This window comes from Stenella coeruleoalba (assembly GCF_951394435.1).
Source record: "Stenella coeruleoalba genome assembly, chromosome: 14".
Classification (NCBI taxonomy): Eukaryota; Metazoa; Chordata; class Mammalia; order Artiodactyla; family Delphinidae; genus Stenella; species Stenella coeruleoalba.
The window spans coordinates 70,184,963-70,207,734 of NC_137160.1; the positions used below are offsets into that span (position 1 = coordinate 70,184,963).

General features: G+C 46.4%; 1 protein-coding gene across 1 annotated transcript in view; it reads right to left on the reverse strand.

The window, feature by feature from the left end:
* The window catches only part of SEZ6L (seizure related 6 homolog like), a gene marked incomplete at its 5' end in the record, with an annotated part of 213,848 nt that extends 199,026 nt beyond the window's left edge, over window positions 1–14,822 (reverse strand). The window contains 2 exons of the mRNA XM_079943052.1: window positions 14,312–14,355; window positions 14,782–14,822. Coding sequence (XP_079799178.1) covers window positions 14,312–14,355; window positions 14,782–14,822 — 85 coding nt within the window. The remainder of the gene's footprint in view (window positions 1–14,311; window positions 14,356–14,781) is intronic.
* Between the last annotated feature and the right edge of the window lie 7,950 nt (window positions 14,823–22,772).

The window sequence follows — 22,772 nt, forward strand, 5'->3', positions numbered from 1 at the left end:
ATAGGCTATCCTTACTCCCTCCTTATGACTCACAGTCTTGGAGTCAGAACCACACCGTTATTAATGAACCTTCTGAAGTAGTACACCGGTTGACTTTAATTTGGCAATGACCTGAAGTTAATTAAAAATATATGCTGGCTAGCTACAGAGTCGAGCAGTTGGAAAAAATAATGTAAAATGTCTTAAAAATTAAAACACACACACACACATTTTGTGTTTGAAGCCAGGGGAGGAAGCAGGATATGAAATCCTTGTCTTGGATGACAATTCAATATGTGCCGTTGAGACATTTTTCCTGGAGGGTGGTATATCGGAGAGTGCCGTCCTCAGAGGCAGAATCACTTTAGAAAAGCCAGCAAGCCACTGGGTAGCTTTCAGATTCAAAAAGGGGGTGAGGGAGGGAGATCTGGACTCTGTTCAAGGCCACCAAGCCATTGTTGGAAAAGACAGCTAATTAAGAAAGGGCATGCTGTGGTGGAGACGACTTATTTAAGCCGATTCTCTTCTCCCATCTTTCCCAGAGAAACTGTCCAGACCTGGTGTAAATTGTGAATATTACTGCCTCATAAAAGGGGGGTTCTTTAACGATATGCTTTGTTAAACAAAAGGTGATGAGTTATTTCCTTTGCTCTGTACTCTGGGCTCCACATTTAAAGAGAAAGGGGTGGGGGATAAAATGCCTGATTTATGCTGAGGAGGGCACTCCAGGCCGTGGGGAAGAGTTGAAGAGAAGGAGACCCAGGGCCAGTGCCCGCGAGCGGAGAGCTGTCCGCGGTCTTCGGTGCTGAAAGCAGGTGCGCGCGCCAGGGGTCCAGAATTCCCCAGGGAGAAGGGACACCGCCGGTCCCCTAGCTCGGGGTCAAGACGGTCCAAGCCAAACACGGGGCTCCAGATGGACAGAGTGTGTGCCCTCCGGGTTGTCTTCAGCCTGGGGAGACCCTGCACTGCCTGCTTTTTCCCACGTGAGGGGCGAGTTACTGGGAACAGGAGTTGGACCTTTCAAAAGGCGAGGTCTACGAACGCTTCCCACCACTCTGGGGTCTCCTAGTGGCCTCATCAAACCCTCGAAGCTCTCCGGGTTAGTTTTGGATGAGTTCGGCGCCATACTCCCCTTTCCATCTCAAAGCCCCACACACCTGACCACCCTCCACAATTTTCCCTGGGGAACCTCAGCGGGGTGGAGGAGAGGGTGCGGCTCCAGGTCTGGGAAGAAGGAGCCGCCATCCTCCGCTAAACTTGGACACCCCCCCCCCACCCCGCCTTCTTCCCAACCGGCTAGCACGTGCCGGGTGAAACTAGCAACCCCCCGCCCCGCCCCCAATTCAGAGTAGTGTTAAGAGACACCCGGCTGTTGAAGAGAGAAGAAAGGGGGGAGTCCGCTCAGGTTCCCGCCTGTGACCTAAGATCTCCTCTCCCTCCCCCGCTAAGTTCTGAGAACCCGGAGCCCCCTCCACTGGCCTCCAGGCGAAAGCCACACCCAAGTTCGGCTTCCAGACACTTGGTTGGGATCGGTCCAGGGACCCGGTCCCTCGGGGCAGCCTGAACCAAAAGGAAGCAAGGGGTCCTAGCGTGGGAGGACGCGGCACTGCGACGGCCCCCAGACGCACTGTTCGAGTCTGGTCCTCACTTGCACGGCGGGTCAGCTGCCCCCGCTTCTCGTCCTCTCCCCGAAAGGGTGAGAATTACCTGGCAACCGGCCCCGGGTGCGGCTGCAGAGAGCTCCGGGAATCTGGGGTCTGGAGGCGACCCCGCTCCAAGGAGATTCTCTGGGGCTGCACAGGGGAGTCAGCCGCACAGCCGGGAAGGAAGAAAGGGAGCCCGCGGCCGAGGCAGGAAAGCGCCCGAGTCCTTCAGACACATCCCCACCTCCACACTCCCAGCAGCCCGGGCCAAGGGGACGCGCGGTTCCTAGTCCCGAATTTGGGCAGCCGCCCCCGCTCCACATCCCGGCAGACGTGGAGCGAGTCGTCTGGGTCGGCTAGGACCCCCAGCCGCCCCGCACTCGCGGCAACTTTGCCCCCTCCCCCGCCCCGCCCCTCTGGGCGCTTACCTTCTGCCGGGGCGGCCGCGGGGCTTCCCAGGAGCAGAGCGAGGAGCAGCGCGATCCGGCCGAGTCCCGCGGCGGGCGGCCGGGCCGCGGGCATCTTGGCTGCGGGGGGCGCGGAGCCGCGGGCTGCGGGGCGGGCGGACGGCGCGGGAGCCGGGGAAGGAGAGAGGCAGCGAGCGAGGAAGGGAAGGCGGGAGCCGGGGAGGGGGCCGCGGGCCGGGGTCAGCCGCCGGAGCCCCCCGGGCGGACGCGCGTTCAGCCCCGCGAACGCTCTGGCCAAGCTGCGCCGGGCGCGGGCGGGCGAGTGAGGAGGAGCCGGCGAGCGAGCGAACGAGCGAGGCGCGAGCGGGAGGAGGGAGGGGGCTGGGGCCGAGTCTGTGCCGAGCCAGTGCGGGGAGGAAGGGAGGGGGCGGGCGGGCAGCGAGCGCGAGGGGCCGGCCGCGCCCGGGGTGCCAGCCTCCTCCTCTGGCCGCTGGCCCGTCGGCCCTGCAAAGTTTAACGCCGATTCCCCTCGCGTCCTGTGGGCCGAGCGTTTCCTCTTGGCGGATGGTCACTGCAGCCCTGCGCCGGCGAGGCGAGGCTGGAGAGCGTCCTGACCATTTTCCGGAAGGTGAGATGGAGGCCTCAAAACCGAGCGCAGCCCTCAGCCTGTGCGCAGCCTAGAGCTTTCCATTGCTCAGCCTTTCGGAGAGATCCCAACTTCAGCTCTCTCGGCCCCAGCCAGCCTCTTCCCTGACAGCCCTCCGCATTTCCAAAGTGAGTCCCCATAACCTAGAAAGTCTCAAACTCTGTGGATCTGATGGGAGCTGTCAATCTCCCTAGAAGGATACAAATGGCCACAAAACTGTGCATCCAATACCCGGGGGCTTTGTACACCCCTGAAGCCCAACCTGAAAATTTATCCATGTTCTAATCTGAGCACCGTTTCTCACATTTCCATTGTTAACGGGGCACCAGAGCTCACCAAGGCTTCCTCTCAGCTCAGTCCTTTAGCCCTGCTGTACTCCCTTCCCCCATCTGAGCTGGAGTTCAAGGCCTACTCTCATCCGCTTTGCTCTTGCCCAGCCCTGATTCTCAGCAACTTGTCTCTTCTCCACAAATAGGGGTGATGGGGGGGCACAGGCAGATGCTTGGGCACAGGCAGTGGCTGGAACGGGGACAAGCTTGCACCCACTCCTGGAGACTCACTGTGTGGACTACTTCTGCAGACCCAGCCAGCTTCCCAGGCCTGTCACCCCAATTTAGAAAGCCCTCCTTCTCCCTCCCTCCACTCCACCTTGCCACACTATCCCCACGTTGCAGCCTGAGCAGGCAGAGGAGCAGATGGAGAGAAGGTTGCAGGCAGCAGCGGGGAGGAATATGCCTTCAGCAGAGTGGAGGAGCTGGGAGTCCCTATAAAGAATGGGTGGGGGAGTTGCTGACTGGGTGGAGGAGGAAGGAGGGGGGAGGGAGCAGTCTGGTCCAGGTTTCCAAAAGACCCTCCACACCCAAAGCCTCCCCACTCACTCACGCATTCAGTGTTCTTTTACAGGGTCCTCACTACAGGTCCAGATCTGCATCAGGTTCTGGGGGGTAGAGAGCCCCCAATAAAACCCCATCAGTGGCTGCAAGAAGTTTCCATTCCTGGCAGTAAAGCCAATCAGTTTTGATAAAGAGGAAGGCTGAGGGCTTCCCTGGTGGCGCAGTGGTTGAGAGTCCGCCTGCCAATGCAGGGGACGCGGGTTCGTGCCCCGGTCCAGGAGGATCCCACATGCCACGGAGCGGCTGGGCCCGTCAGCCATGGCCACTGGGCCTGCGCGTCCGGAGCCTGTGCTCCGCAACGGGAGAGGCCACAACAGTGAGAGGCCCGCGTACCTCAAAAAAGAAAAAGAAAGAAAGGGGGAGGCTGAGGCACACGGTGCCCAAGAGCTGATTTCTCCTTTGGGGAAGATGAAGCATCTCCGTTGCTTTGCTGGGTTGGGTGGGGGCTCTGTAAGGTGTGGCCTTGCCTGTCTTGCTCATCACCATCCGCTCAGTGCTGACACAGTGCTAGCATCCAGCAGGCTCACAGTAATACTTGTTGAATGGAAACATAAACAAGCAAGAAAGACGGAGGAAAAGGAAAAGGGAGAAAGCAAGGGAGAGGAAAACAGAGATAGGCCAGCTCCACACATGGAAGCAAGGAAACTAATGTTTATAAGCAGCTACTGTTTGCCAGGTGCTATAATGATATAATTTCACAATGATCCTGCCAGTGAGGTGTGATTGTCTCCATCTGACAGACGAGTACCTGAGCCCTAGAGAGCGGCACAACCCAGCTTAGGTCACTTGGACAGGATTCAATGCCAGGCCTGAGTCCAGAGTTAGAACCCACTGCATCTCAATATGCTATTTCCCAGGTATTTGATGGCTACCTCTATGCTATGATTCCATGGATGTTCCCTGGTGCTTCCACACCTCCTTGTTACCAGGAGACCAGAGTGAATAAAAGTCTACCATCAGAGACACTCCTTTTGGTAAAGTCACGGGGCCTCTCGAAGATCAGTTGCTTGCATGCAGGTGTCTTATGTGGCAGAAATGACATTGCAAACCCTTAACTCATTGAACACATGGGCAGGGATTTATTCATTCCATTTGCCAGCTGAAACATGGCACAAAGTCCTGAGAGAATGGGACACAGACCCAGTAATCTGAAATTGGATGGTGGGAATATAAGGGGATTCTCTAAGAGCAATATTGACTTTTTTTTTTCCCCCAAGAAGAAATACCATGATAGGGATAGAATTCTACAAGGAACCAGAGCAGCTTGCAGATGAAAATCTTCCCCGAGCACAATTTCAATACCCATATCACAGATGAGGAAACTGAGGTTCAGGAAGGCAAAATGACCCCCTCAATATCATGTACTTGGTCTACCTTTTGTTCAGGCTTATGCTCTATTACCATAGGGCACTTCTGGCCTCGATTCTGGCGTCAGGGTGGACTTCCTGCTACCCACTGCTGCCTAGAATCCCAGATTCTCTGCAGAGCAGATGACGTGTGCTCACAACTCTGTCTACTTTATATGTTGCCACTTGATAAATCAGCTCTTACGCAGCTAATATTGGTCCAGTGGAGACAAAGAGTTTGATTCTAGCCTCACCTCTTCCTGCTGGGTAAGAAGGGCAAGTTATTTAACCTCTCTGAGCCTTATATTCCTCTTCTGAGGAGTAGGGATAAAAATAACACTTACCATGTGAGGTGACTGACACAAGTGGATAATATCACCGTGACATGAGGAGATACAATAGCACTTAGTTTATAGGGTTACAGAGAGCATCCCTTGAACCAATAAACTAGAGCATTTAGCCCAGTGCAAACCAGGAAAACACTCAATTTCATCCTCAAATGTTTGGTGTTGTGAGCCAGACAGTACTGGGATAGGAGTCCTGAGTTCCGATCTCTTTCCTGCTGATATGCTGTGTGATTTTAGGTGAGTCGCCAGCTTCTCTGGGACTCTGTTTCCTTATCCACCCATCCACCTATCTGTCCATCCAGCCAGCCAGCCAGCCACCCACTCACCCACTCACCCACCCACTCATCCATCTATTCCATCTATCTATCCCATCTATCTGCAAATATTGTTTGAGCATCTACTATTTATTGAGTGACTACTAGGTGCCAAACTCTATGCAAGGTGCTGTGGATACAGCAGACTCCATCTCTTGCTCTCTAGAGCTGATAGTCTAGTGAAGTCTGGTAACCTGAGTGCCCAGATCCTTTTCAAGATTAATGTTCTATGCCAGGGGAAGCAGAGTGGTTAAAAGTGGGCTTTGAAACCTGACAGAACTGAATTTGAATTATTTCTCTCCTACACACAGCTGTGTGACCTTTAACAACTGTCTTAACCTCTCTGAAGCTGCTTCAATGAAAGGTTGTCATTTAAGATTAAATGAGACAATCATTATAAAGCACTTAGGATAATGCACGTAGCATGTAGTAAACTCTCCATTCATCTGTCCACCCATCCCTCCATCTATCCTTCTATCCATCCATCTATCCATCCTTTCAACAAATATTTTTTGAGCAGCTTCTACGTGCCAGATACCGTTTTCGGCACTGGGGATACATAAATGAATAAAACAAAGTCCCTGCTCTCTGGAGCTTACCATGTCAGGTGAGGGATAGACAGTAAAACCTCGATAAGAATTTCAGAAAGCTCTATGAGGAAGATAAAACAAGATGAGTTGAGAGTAGACGAGGCACATTCCTTTTGAGTGATCAGGGATGGCCTCCCAGGCTAGGAGACATTTAAGCAGAGGAGTGAATGGTGCAAAAAAGGTAACCAGATGAAGATCTGGGGAAGAGTATGTTCTAAGTAGAGGACACAGCAAGTGCAAGGCTCTGAGATTGAAAAAGGGCTGTGGCGATAAATGCTAGCCATTGTCGTCATACTTCTCTGATGCCATTTTTCTGTCTACGCAGATCATAATTAACCTGGGGCTTGACTGTGAGTGTGCCAGGTAGTCTATACTCAGTAATTACTCTCCCCATCAACATACAATACAGGAAGTGTCCATTTTTATTCACAGTCCTGCCCCGCCCAAACCCAGCATCAATTTCTCCCCCTAGGAACATCCGGAATTGGAAACGTCTTTATCACTGGGGGAAAATAAAAAAGAGAAAAAATCTTCTGTCTTAGAGTAAAAATGGAATATAAAAGAGACATATTGAAATTGAAAGAGAGGGAGCGAGTAAAAAGGAAAAAAAAAAAAAAAAAACCCAGCAAGAGTAAAGTCCAGGAGACAAATCCACCCTGGGTCTTTGAAAAGCAGGCAAAGCATCAAACCAGCATCTTCTCATCATGTGTTTTCAACCCGATCTTCATAAGCTGAGCCTGTGCAGCCCCCAGGCAGGAAGCCCGTGGCTATCACATCACTCTGGTCAGATGCTAACAAGGGAATGATCAGCTGTGACACAGCCGCCCCCATCCAGTGCATCTACATTACCTGGAAAGAAGCAATTATGCCCATTTGATTTTCCTGAAAATGCTGGATCTGTCTCTATCACCTGTCCTGGCTCTTGAGAAATGCCCATTGCACAGCAGAGATTTGCCTTTATTTTCAAACTGAAAGTTTACAGAATACAAAGTGAGCCTGCAAGATGGATGTGCATTCTCCAGAGGCCTGTCTGGCCAGACAAGAAGGAAAACCAGGAAAAACTGTTAGAAACAGGAAGGAGGCTGAAGGAGAGGGACAAACATATAGGATCTGATGGGACCCCCACGGTCAAGTTCCTGCAAACCCAGCCGGGAGATTTTCCTGGGTTTAGGTTTTTGAGTCTCAAAGGTGAGAAAAAAAAAAATCAATAAAAGGTACTGTGTATATTTATATACTCTGCTGGCACTATAAACGGTGACACACACATTTTTCAGACCATGAAGAACAGCCTATAGCTGCATAGAAGTACACACCTGTGGGCTATTCTAAGACTTTCATATTTGGTGACCCTATGAGCACCTGAGTCCTTTGGAATCAGCAGGTTTACCTGGAGTCAGACATGTCTGAGTTTGAGGGAGTCAGAACTCCCTCCTGTATGTGTCACCTCTGAACTTCAGTTTCCTTGTCTATACGAAGCAAGGGATATTAGTAACTACTTCCGAGGTTTTGTAATAGTAAGAGACAGGATGCATGTTCAGTGCTGAACCATGTACCCATGCTGTAGTAGGTGCTCAGTAAGCGGGAGGAATTATCATGTATTATACAGATTGTAAGTGAAAAGACATGGCCCAAATGCCATAAAAAGCTCTTCTCTAACAGGATTTGTTAAGTGTATTTCTGTATGCCTAGAACCAGAGGAAAGTCCAGCTGGGGTTAAGGGTTTAGAATCAGTAAAACACCCAAGCCCATCAGGGACTTAGCCAATCTAACTCATTTTCCATGTGACTCGCCTCACTTGAAATTAAGCAAGGCGGTACTGCTCTGTTCAGCTGCAGAAACATCCTCTAGCCCTTCGCCTTCCTCTCCTATCTCACCATTCTCTTCATAATGGAATATTGAAATACCAGGCTCTGTCAGGTCCCTGCTGACCCATTACCTGACCTTTCTTCCAGCTCCCCAGCCAAAGCCCAGCCTTTGTTCCCAGGAGGACAAGAGGGCGGGAGAAGAGGACTAATGTCTGATAACCCTCTGAGGCTCTGTGTTTTTCCATTACCCCACACTGTTCCCCAGGAAGAAAACCACCTGGCACCAGCAGGAACAGAGACCAAGGGATTTCTCTTTAGAGATCATGGATGGACTTGAGTCCAGGAGCCCAAGGGAGAGTGGGCAGAAGTCGGAGAGCCCAGAGGCTGTCCCACTGACTCCTGTGCGATGTCTGTAAGTCCCTTGACCTCTCTGATCCTTAATTCACACATAGGAAAAAGGAAAATAATTAGGAAAAGTGATCTCTGAAAGCCCTCCCAGGTCTGCAGTTCGATCATTCTGTGGTAGTAGCTTCCACACCCAAGAGATGATGGGCTGCAGGTATCCTGGTGAGAAGATAAGCTGACGTTTTCAAGCAGCTGCTTTGGAGTTTACTGTTCAATATCTCATTTAATCCTTGCAACCACCCTAGGAGTTTGTATCATTGTAACCCAAACTCCTACCCTAGCCTACAGGGTCCTCCAGATCTGGCCCCTTTGCCCTCTCTGACCTCTTCTTGTGCTTCCCTTTACGAAGGTCCAGCTGCAAACATTCCAAACTCAGGTCTGTCTCTTATTCTTTGATTGCTGATCCCCTGCCTGGGAGGTCTTTCCTCCTGATAGGTACACACGTGGCTCATTCTCATCCTGTGGTCAGCCAGAACGGCACCCCCTTGGAGAGAACTTCCTCAGTTTTAAATCCTTTTAAGCACGTATCACTCTCTAAAATCATCTTTCTTATTTCCTTATGTGTTTCCAGGTGTACTAATCTGTGTTCTCCCCCTAGATTCTAAGGGGGATGAATGATGCAGGTGAATAAACGGAGGCTCAGAGGGGTAATGAAATTTGCCAACAGTCACCAACCAGTGACAGAACGGGAACTCAAACCCAAGGAGGGAGTCTATAACCACTTGACCATACTGCCTTTCAGTTCCGGGAACAGGGGATGCTTCCCAGCCGTAAGATTCTAAAGCAGCGGGAGTTCCTAGCCGGAGACATGATCTGAGTGCCAATGTCTGAATGCCTGTGAGCATTTCAAGTTGTTTCAAGAAAAGGCGACGTTAGCGGCACCACTAAAGCCTGCTGTTCCCCATCCCATCACTGCCATCCCCATCTATTAAAATAATGGTATGAAAAATAAACAGGCTTTATGGACAGTTTTACACAAATGGGTGCATTGTTTCTCTTACCGTTACCATGGCAGTGATGTTCTCTGGATAACTTCATGTTTCTACAGGATGGAAGGGAATGGAATAAAATTGCTTGTGGAAAAATTGCCAAACAAAGGCTATTTCCTCTTCTGGAGGTGCCACCCCCCAGCACTCAGAGGCAGCCGCACTCTCAATACTTGTGCACGGGATCAAAACTGCCTCATAACCTAGAGCCTGCCACGGCTCCCTAGTGCCAATAATGTGAAGGCCAGGGGTCTTGGCATGGCTGTAAAGCTTCTGCTGTCTTCCACTCCTGCCCTTTGTCTTCCTGTCTCATAGACCTGCCTGGAGGTAATTCCCCTCCTCATTCTGTCCCTCTCCCCTTGATGGTTCACACATCGTACTGTTCCAGCCACCTGGGTTACCCTTCTTCTTTCCACATCTCTGCTGGGCCAGCTGCTACTCAGTTTTTCAAGTCACAGTTTAGGTCTGATCCTGTAACCTCCCTCCTTCCCCACCCATCCCGCAATCTGGGTGAGATATTCTCCTCCCAGTTTTTCCCATGGTCCCCTCAAGCGTAGCAGGATATGGTCACCCAGACACCACGCTGTTGGAGGACAGGAACAGTGCTTGATTTTAACAGTGTGCCAGGAGCACAGATAGATGCTCAATAAATGCTTGTCGAACCAAATTAGAAAAGGAAGAAGCAGCTGGTCTGAGAGGCTGTCGAAAGTGTCTGAGAGGTTGTCTGAGTGTCTCTCATTCTTTGGGAATAAATGGCGGGGGGGGGGGGGTTAAATCAACACCCTGAGACAAAGCAGTGCCTTTCAACCTTCGCTGCACCTTGCGATCACCTGGGAGCTTTCACAGATTCTGATGCCCAGGCTGCGTCCCAAGTGAGTTACATCAGACTCTCTCGGGGAGAGAACTCGGGCATCTGTGTTCTTTAAAGCTCCCCAGGTGATCCCAGGGTGCAGCCGGGAAAAGAGCCACTGGGCTCAGGGTTCTCAGAGTCCCAATCACGGTTCTGTGTGAATGTGTGGGACCAGGGTCTCCTGCGGGCGGAGTCCAAGGACCCAGAGCCAGGACTGAGCCAAGATCCCTGCACTGTGTGCACGGCAGGCGGCTAGGTGCTTTCCATGCTTCACATCAGAATCCTCTCTCTAACCTATGAAGTTGGCATTATGAAACTGAGACTCAGATACTTGTGAGACGGCCTGTGTTCCCACGTCCAGGCAATGGCAGAGACAGGATTTGAACCCAGGTCCATCTGAACCCAGTGTCCAGAGCCTATGCCCTTGAATATTTCTTGAATGTAGGCAGGGTGGGGCAGCTGGGAGGAACTGCAGATGTTAGAAGTACCCTGGCCACCCAGGACAAGCTCACTGCAGAGGAGTTCCATCTGCCTCTCTCAGGCTTGGGTAATGCATTTCCCTCCCTCTCTGTTCCTTGTTTTCTCTTCTTCTTCTCCCGCCGTCCCGCCCTCCCTCCCTCTGTCTCTCTCTTTCTCTCTGTGTGTGTCTCTGTCTGTATCTCTCTCCTTCCCTGCCTCCCCGCCTCTGTCTCTCTCCCTTCTTCCCCCACCCCCAGTTCTTCTGGAGCAGTGGCTGGGAGCAGCAGAAACAGCCGGCAGCTGGGGCTGCCCGAGGTCCCTAATTAGAGCAGCATGGGAGCTGGGATGGGGGAAGGGGACTGGTGATTACAAACCACCCTGTGAGGCCACAGCCTCAGCAGTTTTCAGGGCTGGGATGCAGCATCCCTAGGGTGATGGTTTAGGATTGGAGGATGAGTGCTGGTGCTCCCCACACACAGTGCTGACTTGGCATCCAAATGGCTTCTTTGTACTTGTTTTCCAGCTGATGTTTATTGTGTGCATTTTAAGTGTCAAGTCCTGTCTCCACAACAGCCCTATAAACCAAGTCACCTGCAAAATGGACTTTGGAATACAAGAGCAAGAGAACGCACGTTTCCATTTTCCAGGTTTTGCTCAAATCTCAGTGAAGTCTTCCCTGACCAAAGAGTTTTAAATTGAAAGCCCTCTTTATCCCACCCCTGACACCACATGCTACCCATCCTCCTGTACCGCTTTATTTCTCCATATACTACTTCTGAGCATCTGATTACTCTATATTTTTATTGTCTGTGTTATTTACACCTGCCTCCTCCAAACAGAATATCAGTCTCACAAAGGAGAGCTGGGAAAGCAGGTCTGAGGACAGCATCACAGCAGTTCTGGGGATCTAGGAAGCTGGGACCCTCCCAAGTCCTTTAAAGAGGCTGAACTTGATATGAATCACTACCCGGGTTGGGTCACGTGACCACCTCTTGGACAGAAGAGGGTAAAGCCTTTTTTTTTTTTTTTTTTGCCTGCGTTGAGTCCTCCTTGCTGCTTCCCCTCCAGGGAAGCCCAGGAGGGTAAAGCCTTTTGATTGACAAGCCTACCAAGCCTGCATCTGATGAGTGGTTCTCAAAACAAAACAAAATTTTGGTCTGTTTTTTCCAGTCCTGTATCCCCAGCACCTAGATGTTCATTTGCCCATAATTGGCACTCACAGTATGTTTGTTGAATGAATAAATAAGTTTTCATTTTACTGGGACTTCCCTGGTGGTGCAGTGGTTAAGAATCCACCTGCCAGTGCAGGGTACATGGGTTTGAGCCCTGGTCCGGGAAGATCCCACATGCCATGGAACAGCTAGGCCCATGTTCCACAACTACTGAGCCTGTGCTCTAGAGCCCGCAAGCCACAGCTACTGAGCCCACGTGCCACAGCTACTGAAGCCCACACGCTTATAGCCCGTGCTCCGCAACAAGAGAAGCCACCGCAATGAGAAGCCTGCACACTGCAATGAAGACTAGCCCCGGCTCTCTGCAACTAGAGAAAGCCCACACGCAGCAACAAAGACCCAATGCAGCCAAAAATAAATAAATTAATTATTTTTTAAAAGTCTGTGTTTTACTTAACCTCGGAGTTTTGTTATCTTAGGCCATCAATCATAAACGTCATTCCAAACTTAGAGTAATAGGGCAACAGAGTCCAGCATGGTACCCAGCACATGACAGGGGCTTTGTCAATATTGGATGGAATTCATTATTATGTATTACTTAACACTCTTTGATGAAAAGGAGCTGATTCTGGCTAAATTCATCCAGAAAAAGGTGGGAGAGCTTTGTCAGAAGAATAGGAGTATCTCACAGACCAAAGAAGAGTTGGGAAAGCAGATCTGAGGACAGCATCACAGCAGTTCTAAGGACCTAGGAAGCTGGGACCCTCCCGAGTCCTTTAAAGAGGCTGCACTTGGTATGAATCACTACCGAGGTTGGGTCATGTGCCCACTTCTTGGACAGAAGAGGGTAAAGCCTCTGGATTGACAAGCCCACCAAGCCGGAATCTGATGAGTGGGTCTCAAAAAAAAACACTAAGTGTTGATACCAAAATAAAGATGGGCGTGAATTCTGGTCAGGGGAAACACTAGATGCCCATGATATCTGACATATCAATTCCATTGGGCACCCCAGTATGGGCAGGAGTCTATGCGGCTATGAATGACCCATGCAAGGACCCTGTTATTTTGAGTTTTCCATGTTTGTTTCTCCCAGTCACCTGTGCTGTCCGAACAGTGAGGGGCCAGCTGTAGGCTGCATCGATGGGCATGAGCGTTATGGCAAATCTCTGAACTTAGAAGCCCCAGTTCCCCTCCAGTCTACCTAAAATCAGTTCTGGAAAAAAGGCGCATCAGTCAGTCTGAGAATGGCCAATAGCCAACAAGCCATTAGTGCATTCAGAGCAAGAGGCACAAACAAAAAAGTGGATTTCATGGCAGAGACCCATCACTGTATTAATCAGCATAAGCTAGGTTATGTTGCTGTAACAAAGAAGCCTCAAACTTCCAGTAGCTTAATGCAACAATGGTTTACTTTCCACTCACACAAGTCCAACAGGGATTCCACTGCTCTCCAGGACAGCTGTCCTCCCTGCAGTGACTTGATGATTTGGTAACTTCCATCTTGCAGTTTTGTTATCTCTACATGTGGTTTCCCAGCCACCGCTCTTTAATTGCCTCCAAACGGAAGTGACATATTTCTGCTCACAGTCTACTGGTCAGAAGGAGTCACACGGCCTCACTCCAACTGCGAGGGAGGCTGGGAAATTCAGGGGACCACATGGAATATTTGATGAGCTCTACTATCTCTTCTGTGTACACAGATGGCAGAAACACTTCCCGGCAACTAAGGTCATGACAGTGGGACACGGGCCTTGCAGGAGGCAGCACAGAAAAGCCTCTGAGTGAAGGCTGTGATTTGAAACCTGGAGATTCTTGCTTTTATATTCTATACATGCCTGAGCTACACCACCACCAAAGCAATCTGTTGAGCGGATGGGACTGGATATTCGAGATGGAGAATCAACATGGCTCACATGGCTAGCTCCATGCCAGGCATGACCCGCATCCCTTGTCACATTCCCAACATCCCCCTGAAAATTCCTTACAAATAAGGAAAGAAATATAATGACTTGCCTGAGGTTGCATACATTATAAGTGGCACAGATTAGAGAGCTACCTGAATCCAAACTCATGGTCTTTCCCCTACACCATGAAGCTCAAGAGTCATGGCAGGTATTACAAGAGCCTTCTCTTTATTGGATGAAAATGATAATGATGATGCTAATGGTGATAAAGATGATGATGCTAATGATGACGGTAACAACTCCTAATTATTAAGGTGTTACTTCACGTTGAAAATGTGTAATCCCATTCATTCTCTCAATCATCCTGTGAGATAGGGTCTACCATTATCCCCATTTCGCAGATGAGGAAACTGAGGCTCAGAGAGGCAAAACAAAGCCTGTTCAAGATCACACAGCTAGTAAACAGCAGAGTTAAGATGTAAACTCGTGGTTGCCCAACTTCAAAGCCACTCCATCCTACAGAAAAGAGAATGATTCAATTCAATTGGTTGTTTTGTCTACATACCTCCAATCACCAAGTGCGACTGTTTTTCTTTAAACCGACCACTTCTTGTTTAGGCATTTCTTAGATGTCTTCACAACTTGCATCTTCTTTCAAAACACTTCTTAAAAAGGAATGAGAACGGTATGGTCTGCCCCACCTAGGATCCAGAAAACAAAGACAAATGCCTTGATTATGTTCCCTGTAAAAAGATACATCCTCACCTCACTGTCCTTAACAAAAGACAGAGGCTAATTAAAATTTTCACTAGCATTTACAGGCTCAGTTTTAATTGTACCAGATCTATCTGAATTTACTGTAGCCCTCTGATTAACAGGGAAAGAAAATCAATAAGCATACCAAAAAATTTGAATGTGTTATATGACTAATTCCAATTTTATGTTATAATCGTCTTTTAATGTGGCTAATTACCATAATTAAGCTGCCTGTGACAGTACTGGCTGGGACAGAAGCTGTTACTATTCTAAGATAACTTGTCGAAGGCTTTTCCCAGATTTTGGGTGCAATTTGCCATTTGGCTGGTTTGGGGTGCTATGGGGGTGGGAACAGCATGTGTGTGTGTGTGTGTGTGTGTGTGTGTCTGTGTGTGTGTGTGTGTGTGTGTGTGGGTGTATGTGTGTGCGTGAGAGAGAGAGAGAGATAGTTCTTGGAGCGCTAGCTCTGCCCAGGAAAGCCTTGGCTCTAATGTTAAAGCTGAGCCAGGTACCATGTCCACGTCATTTATCAAATATTTATTCATTGAGCACTTACTATGTGCCAGGTCTTTTGATGCACTCTGGGAACATGGGTGAAATTTTCTTGTCCACTGGGGTGAGTTAGCCATTTAACAATTAATTACATTAGGGGGAAATACCAGGGGATAGGAGAGTGGTTAGCATTATCTACACACGCAACGTGATGGAGAGGTCTGAAAGGCTTCCCGGAGGAAGCAAGTTCTTAGCTAAGACATTAAGAGTCTCAGGAGTTAAGTAGATAGGAGGTCATCCACAGGACATCATTCCTGGCTAAGAAAGCAGCATTTGTAGAGACCTCGAGTTGAAAGGAGGCTATCTATTTTTTTTTTCTTTCCTCTCTACTTTCTTTCCCTCCCATCCATATGAAAAGTACCACTGACTATGTACCAGGATGTAGACTTCTAGCTCTTGACTCCATTAGATGCTGCAGCTCTTGCAGGAGCAGGTGAGGACCACACTGACTAGCCAGGATTAACTCCTTCCTGCCTGAGAAAGAACAAAGAAGAGTTTGGAGATTAACTGCCAGGATATTCAACCACAGGGATCTGTAGTTCCCAACCTTTAAGAGTCCATGGGATCCAACTGTGAGACTTGTTGACCATGCAGGCTCCTGGGCCCCACCCCAGGTTGTGGTTCAATGGGCCGAGGGTGGGGCCTTGGGATCTGCATTTTAAGTGGTATGATGGTGATTCTGAAGCAGGTGGTCCACAGGGCTCTCTGAGAGAAGCACCACTTGGGCCTAATAACCATCCTTTACAGATGGGACAACTGAGGCTCAGGGAGAGATTTAATTTGCAGTAACGTGTATGATCAGAACCCAGCCCTCCACCTCGCGGGCCAGAGCTGCCCTCCGCTAGAAGAGGGAAGACGTCATGAGCTCCCAGGTACTTGTGCATTTGAGGCACACCCTCTGTTACTGACAGGCACTAATGGTGGTCACGAACTAAGGCGACCTGAGTTCACCCAGTAATTGCAAATGAGGCGAAAAGAGTAAATATAATCCTCATTAATGTAAAGCAAGCTTCACTATAGAGATCTTATATGAATTTTAAGCACAGGCAGACTAACCGCATCCTTTATTTATTCATTTAGCTTGAAGGAAAAAAAATATTTCAGAATGCTTATAAAATACACACAGTATGAGAAACCAAAGCTCTATCAAGTTCCCCAAATTCAATGTACGTAACTATAGACTTGCGTTAAGATGAATGTGGACACAGGCACATACCCATCTAGCCACCTTAGATGGTCACCTGGACAGAGAAGCAAGGGGTGAGGAAGAGAAGGTGTGAGAAAAAAATGTAGCAGGATGAAATAATACAGATGGTATAATGTTAATTGGATGCAGGATACAAAATTCTATACGTACCTTACCGCATAGGTATAAAAATAAAAAAATGAAACTATACAAGTCCTGAAAAGAACAAAATAAGAAGAAAAAAGATTTCCAGGTAATTAAATTTGGGGTGTTTTTTTTAAGCATCACTCTCCACCCCCCTCCCCCCAACAAAAGAAATTGGGGAGAAAAGAACATAAGAATGTAATAGCAAGAGAGAGTGAAAAAGAGAGTTTCTCTTCTGGTAGGCATCCCATAGGCAGGGATTCTACAACTTTCTTGGAAATGAGAATTATCTGGAGGGTTTGTTAAAATGCAGATTCCCAGGCTCATCTCTCAGAGGTGTTGATTTTAAGGAGTTTCTCATGTAGTTCTGATGTACCTTGTGATTAGGACACAATTTGGTCCCTGACAGTAAAGCCTGCCCTTAGCCCCTCTTCCACCCAGCACGATTTGATCAGGCCTGAAATCCCAGGTAGAATCTATTTCCTGTAACAAGTCTATGTTGAAATGTAATCTCCCTCTGGGGGGATCAGCTATTAAAATTGATCTTTATAAGACAGTGTGATAAGGTGAATCAGACCTTTAGAACTTTTCCTGATACTGGGTTCATGTGCTAAGAAAAGCAAGTATTTATCGACTGCTTATGTGCCCAACGCTAAGAGCTTTCAACGTTCCAGGAGGTACTACTCTGATTATCACCACTTTCCAAAAGAGAAAACTGAAGCACAGAGAGGTTAAGTAATCCACGCAAGGTCACCCAGCTAGTTAAGTGGAAGAGCCAGGTTTTGAACCCACATTATCGTATACTATATTAATATGTTACCTCTCCCCAGTAGAGACAAAAGGAAGAGATGACATTATGACTCTGGGAATCCAAAATGAGGGAAAAGACACAGCAAGAAAAGGTAAAGTAGGAATCCAAACCGAGTCTGATAACCATACTTCCCAAGCCAAAATTCCTGTGTGTGGTTAGACAAAGAAAACTTCTTCTTTCCATTTAACAAAGGTCTGAAGATGTGACCATGCTTACTTATCTTCTTAAGGAATAGGATATATTGAGATGAATAAAACTATGTGACTATATGGAAATGGGACTGGATCTCTCAATCAGGATAAAGATATGGGCTCTGGGCATGGAGGGTACAAAGGCCTGGGGTGGGTCTGTAAAGAAATTAGGATATACCCTCGGAGTGTTTTATTTTAAGCTCTCTGATATCAGGCAGACTTTCCCCGTAATCTGATGCTGTAAAGGAAAGTGGTGAAATATACTAGATGAATCAGAAGTATCAAGATACCTGTGGTGTTGCATTGCATGTCACCATTAAGGATGCAATTTGTCTTCATCAACTCACCTGTATGATGGGCATTCAGGCTGTTTACTTTTTAGCTATTACAAATAAAGATGCTACAAGAATTTGTTTACAAGTCTTGGTGAGGCATGCGTTTTCGTTTCTCTTAGGTAAACCCCTAGGAGTGAAATGACTACATCATACAGTAGGTGTATGTTTAACTAATTAAGGAACAACAAGATGGCCTTCCAAAGTGGTTGCATCATTTTACATTTCCGCTAGGAGCTTGTAAGAGTCCCAGTCACTGAACACCCATGCCAACCCTTGGTATAACTCAATTTTCTAATTTAAGCCATACAGTGGGTGTGTAGTGGTTTTAAGTTTCATTTCCTTAATAACTAATGATGATGAACATCTTTTCATGTGTTTATTTGCCATCCATATATCTTCTTTGGTGAAGTGTTATGTTCAATTCTTTTGCCCATTTAAAATTTGTTTTAGGGGAGTTCCCTGCTGTCCAGTGGTTGGAACTCTGTGCTTCCACTTCAGGGGGCACGGGTTTGATCCCTGGTCAGGAAACTAGGATCCTGCAGTCCTCACGGAACGGCCGAAAACTTTTTTTTTTTAAACGATTTTTGTATTTTTTAATGATTGTGTTGTAAGAGTTCTTCATATATCCTAGAGACAAAACCTTTGTTGGATACATGTTCTCTAAATGTTTTCTCTCAGTTTGTGATTTGCTTTTTCATTTTCATAAGTGTATCTTAAAGAACAGAATATTTAAATTTCGATCTTATCCAACTAAATGATCTTTTACAGTTTGTGATTTTTTTGTGTCATATTTTTCAAACTTTTGCCAAATCCAAGTCCACAGAGATTTTCTCTTATGTTCTCTCCTGGACGTTTTGTAATTTCAGCTCTTACATTTAAATCTATTATCTATTTTGAGCAATTTTTGTATCCGATCTGAGGTAAGAGTCAAGGTTCTTTCATTTATTTATTTTGCATATAGCCATCCAACTGTTTTAGCGCTATTTAATGAAAAGATTGTCCCTTCCCCATTGAATTGCCTTGGCAACACCACTGCAAATCAATTGATCATACATGTGTGGGTCTATTTCTCAACTATCTATTCTATTCCATTGATCTATATGTCTGTCTTTATGTCAATACCAAACCGATACTGTCTTGATTACTGTAACCTTATAATACATATTAAAATCAAGCAGTGTAGGTCTTCATCTTGGTTCTTTTTCAGAATGATTTTTGCTCTTCTAGGTTCTTTGTTTTTCCATATGAATTATATAATCTTCTTGTAAATTTCTGCAAAAAGTCCTGCTGAGGTTTTAATCGGGATTGCACGGAATCTGTAGATCAGTGTGGGCAGTGCTGACATTTTAACACTATTAAATGTTCTGACCCATAAATGTGGTTTATTCTCCCATTTATTCATGCCTTCTTTAATTCCTCTCAACAATATTTTATAGTTCTCAGAGTAGAGCTCTTAAATACCTTTTGTCAAATTTATCATTATTTCACATTTTTCATGCTATAGCAGTGGTATTATTTAACTTTCAACTTCCAAAGGGTTAACTAGTTTATAGAGATACAATTCATTTTTTGTATAATGACCTTGCTAAACTCACTTATTACTTTTAGTAGCTTCTTTGTGGATTCCTAAGGATTCCTTTGTAAAATCGCTAGGATTTTCTATAGAGACAATCATGCCTTCTGCAAATAATGTTAGCTTTACTTCCTCTTTTCCAATCGATATGCATTTAATATTTTTTTTCCCACTTCATTGCCCTGAGTAGAACTTCAAGCAAAATGTTGAATGGACATGATGAGTGTGGACACCCTTGCTTCATTCCCGATCTAAGAGGGAAAGTATTCAGTCTGTCACCATTAAGGATGCTGTTAGCTGTAGGGTTTTTTTCTTCTTTTCTTTTTTTTTTTTTGTAGATACCCTTTATCAGGTTAAAGAAATTTCTTTCTATTCCTGATTTGATGAGGATTTTTATCAGGAATGGATACTGAATTTTGTCAGATGCTTTTCTGCATCTACTGAGAAGCTCATTTAATTTTCCTTTTTTAAATTCCCTAATATGATGAATTCCATCTATTGACTTTCAAATCATGAAACAATCCTGAGTTTCTGGCATACGCTGCACTTAGTCATGATGTATTGTTCTTTTGTATACATTGTTGGATGTGATGTGCTAGCACTTTGTTAACCATTTGTGTGTCTATGTTTATGACTGATATCGATCTGATTGTAATGCCTTTGTCTGATTTTGGTATCAGAGTCATGCTGCCCTCATTGAATGAATTGGGAAGTTCTTTTTTCTCCTATTTTCTGAAAATATTTGTATTTAATTGTATTACTTTTGTCCTCACACGTTTGGTAGAATTCACCAGTGAAGTCCTCTGGACCTCGAGCATTCTTTGTAGGAAGATTTCTAGCTACAAACACAAGTCCTTTAATAAACGCAGTGTATTCAGGCAATCTCTCTCTCTCTCTCTTTTTTCTTGAGTGAGCTTTGGTAGTTGGCACTTTCTGAGGTATTTGTCCATTTTACCTAAGTTGTTGAATTTATTGGCATAGAATTATTCATAATATTCCCTGATTTGCTTTTTTAATATCTATAGTATCTGTAGCAATGCTGCCTTTCTTATTTCTTATATTAGTAGTTTGTGTCTTCTTTTTCCTGATTATTCTATCTACAGGTTTACTACTTTTGTTAAACTTTCACAAAGAACAAGCTTTACTTTCATTAATTCTATGGTTTTTTTTCTATTTTATTGACTTCTGATCTTTATTATTTCCTTTCTTCTGCTTACTTTGGATTTAACTTGATTTTCTTTTTTTAGTTTTTGAAGGTATAAACTGAGGTCATTGATTTCTCCTTTTCTAACATAAGTGTTTAACATCTAAATTTCTCACTCAGTACTGCTTCAGTGGCATCCAAGTTTTGATATGTCGCCCTCTTTAAAAATTCAGTTAAAAAAAATTCAGTTCAAATGTCTTTTTATTTCCCTTTTTTAAAAATTCTTTGCTCCATTAGTTACTTAGAAGTGTGGTGGTTTTTTTTTTGTTTTTTTGCGGTACGCGGGCCTCTCACTGTTGTGGCCTCTCCCGTTGCGGAGCACAGGCTCTGGACGCGCACGCTCAGCGGCCATGGCTCACCGACCCAGCTGCTCCGCGGCATGTGGGATCTTCCCGAACCGGGGCACGAACCCGTGTCCCCTGCATCGGCAGGCGGACTCTCAACCACTGCACCACCAGGGAAGCCCTAGAAGTGTGTTTTTAGTTTCCAAATATTTAGAAATGTTCCAGATATCTGTTAGGGATTTCTAATTTAATTCCACTGTGCTTAGAAAATACGCTTTGTATGATTTGAATCATTTTATAGGTATTGACTTGTTTTATGGTCTACAGTACAGTCTATATTGGTAAAAGTGCTCCATATTAATGTACAAAGAATTTGTATCCTGCTGTAGTTAGGCAGAGTGTTCTATAAACGCCAGTTAGATCAAGTTGGTTGATCGCGTTCTTCAGTTATCTACACCCTTTTTGATTTTACGTCTACTGTTTCATCAGTTATTGAAATAGGGATGTTGAAATTGCCAACTATAACTGTGGATTTATCATTTTTTTTCTTTTACTTCTATCAGTTTTTCGTTCATATATTTTGCAGCTAACATGTGACTTTTTGAAATAGCTTTGTTGAGGTATAATATACAGACCATAAAAATCATGCAGTTAAAGCGTACAATTCAATGATTTTTAGTAAACTTATAAACTTGCGCAACCGTCACCACAATCCAGTTTTAGAACATTTCTAGCACCCCCAAAAGACCCCTCCTGCCTCTTTGCAGTCAATCCTCCATTCCTACCTTTAGCTCTAGGCAGCACTAATCTGCTTTCTGTCTCTCTCTAGATTGGCCTTTCCTAGACATTTTACATAAAAAGGAATCATATGATATGTGACCTCCTGCATTCTTCCACTTAGCATAATGTCTTTCAGGTTCATCCACGTTGCAGCATGGATGAGTACTTTCTTTTTTATTGCTCTTTATTCCATTGTATGGACAGATGACATTTTGTTTATCTACTTGCCATTGATGGACATTTGGATTGTTTTCACTTTTTGGCAATTACAAATAATGTTGCTCTGAAGATTCGTGTACAAGTCTTCGTGTATTCACTTCTCCTGGATAAATTCCTAGGAGTTGAATTGTTAGGTCGTATGGTAAGGCTACGTTTAAATTTGTGAGTAACTGCCAACTGTTTTCCAAAGTAGCCGTCCCATGTTCCATCCCCACCAGCAACGTAGTTCCAGTTTCTTGACACACTCACCAGTGCTTGCTGAAGTCTGTCTTTTTTTATTATGAACTGTTTTTTTACCTATTAAAAATGGCATTTTGGGGCTTCCCTGGTGGCGCAGTGGTTGAGAGTCCACCTGCCGATGCAGGGGACACGGGTTCGTGCCCCGGTCCGGGAAGATCCCACATGCCGCGGAGCGGCTGGGCCCGTGAGCCATGGCCGCTGAGCCTGCGCGTCCAGAGCCTGTGCTCCGCAACGGGAGAGGCCACGACAGTGAGAGGCCCGCGTACCGCAAAAACAAAACAAAACAAAAGGCATTTCACATGATTCAACTTATTGGTGAGGTAAGAGATGGATGGGCCCCAGGCTGAGCAGCTGGAGTTTGTCCCCTGTGGACAGATACTCCAAGATAAAGATAATAGCAGGAGGGAGGAGGAGCTGAGCCCTGCCCAGATAAAAGATATGGACTCGGAGCCAAAGCAAGACAACTGGTCAGAGGAAACTTGGAAGAAATGCCCCATAAAAGTGTTTCAAACTACCACGAGGGCGCGACTCTCTCTCTGAGCTCGCCCGTGTGTATCTATTCACACATACTCTTTTTCTTCCTAATAAACACTTTACTTGTTTCACTACTTTCTGTCTCTTTATGGAAGTTCATTTCTACAAAGCCCATGGGCCAAGGCCTTGTCACTGGCCACTGGCCCTGGTGGTCTAGTGGCTGGGATTCAGCACTCTCACTGCCACGGCCTGACTTCAATCTCTGGCTGGGGAACAG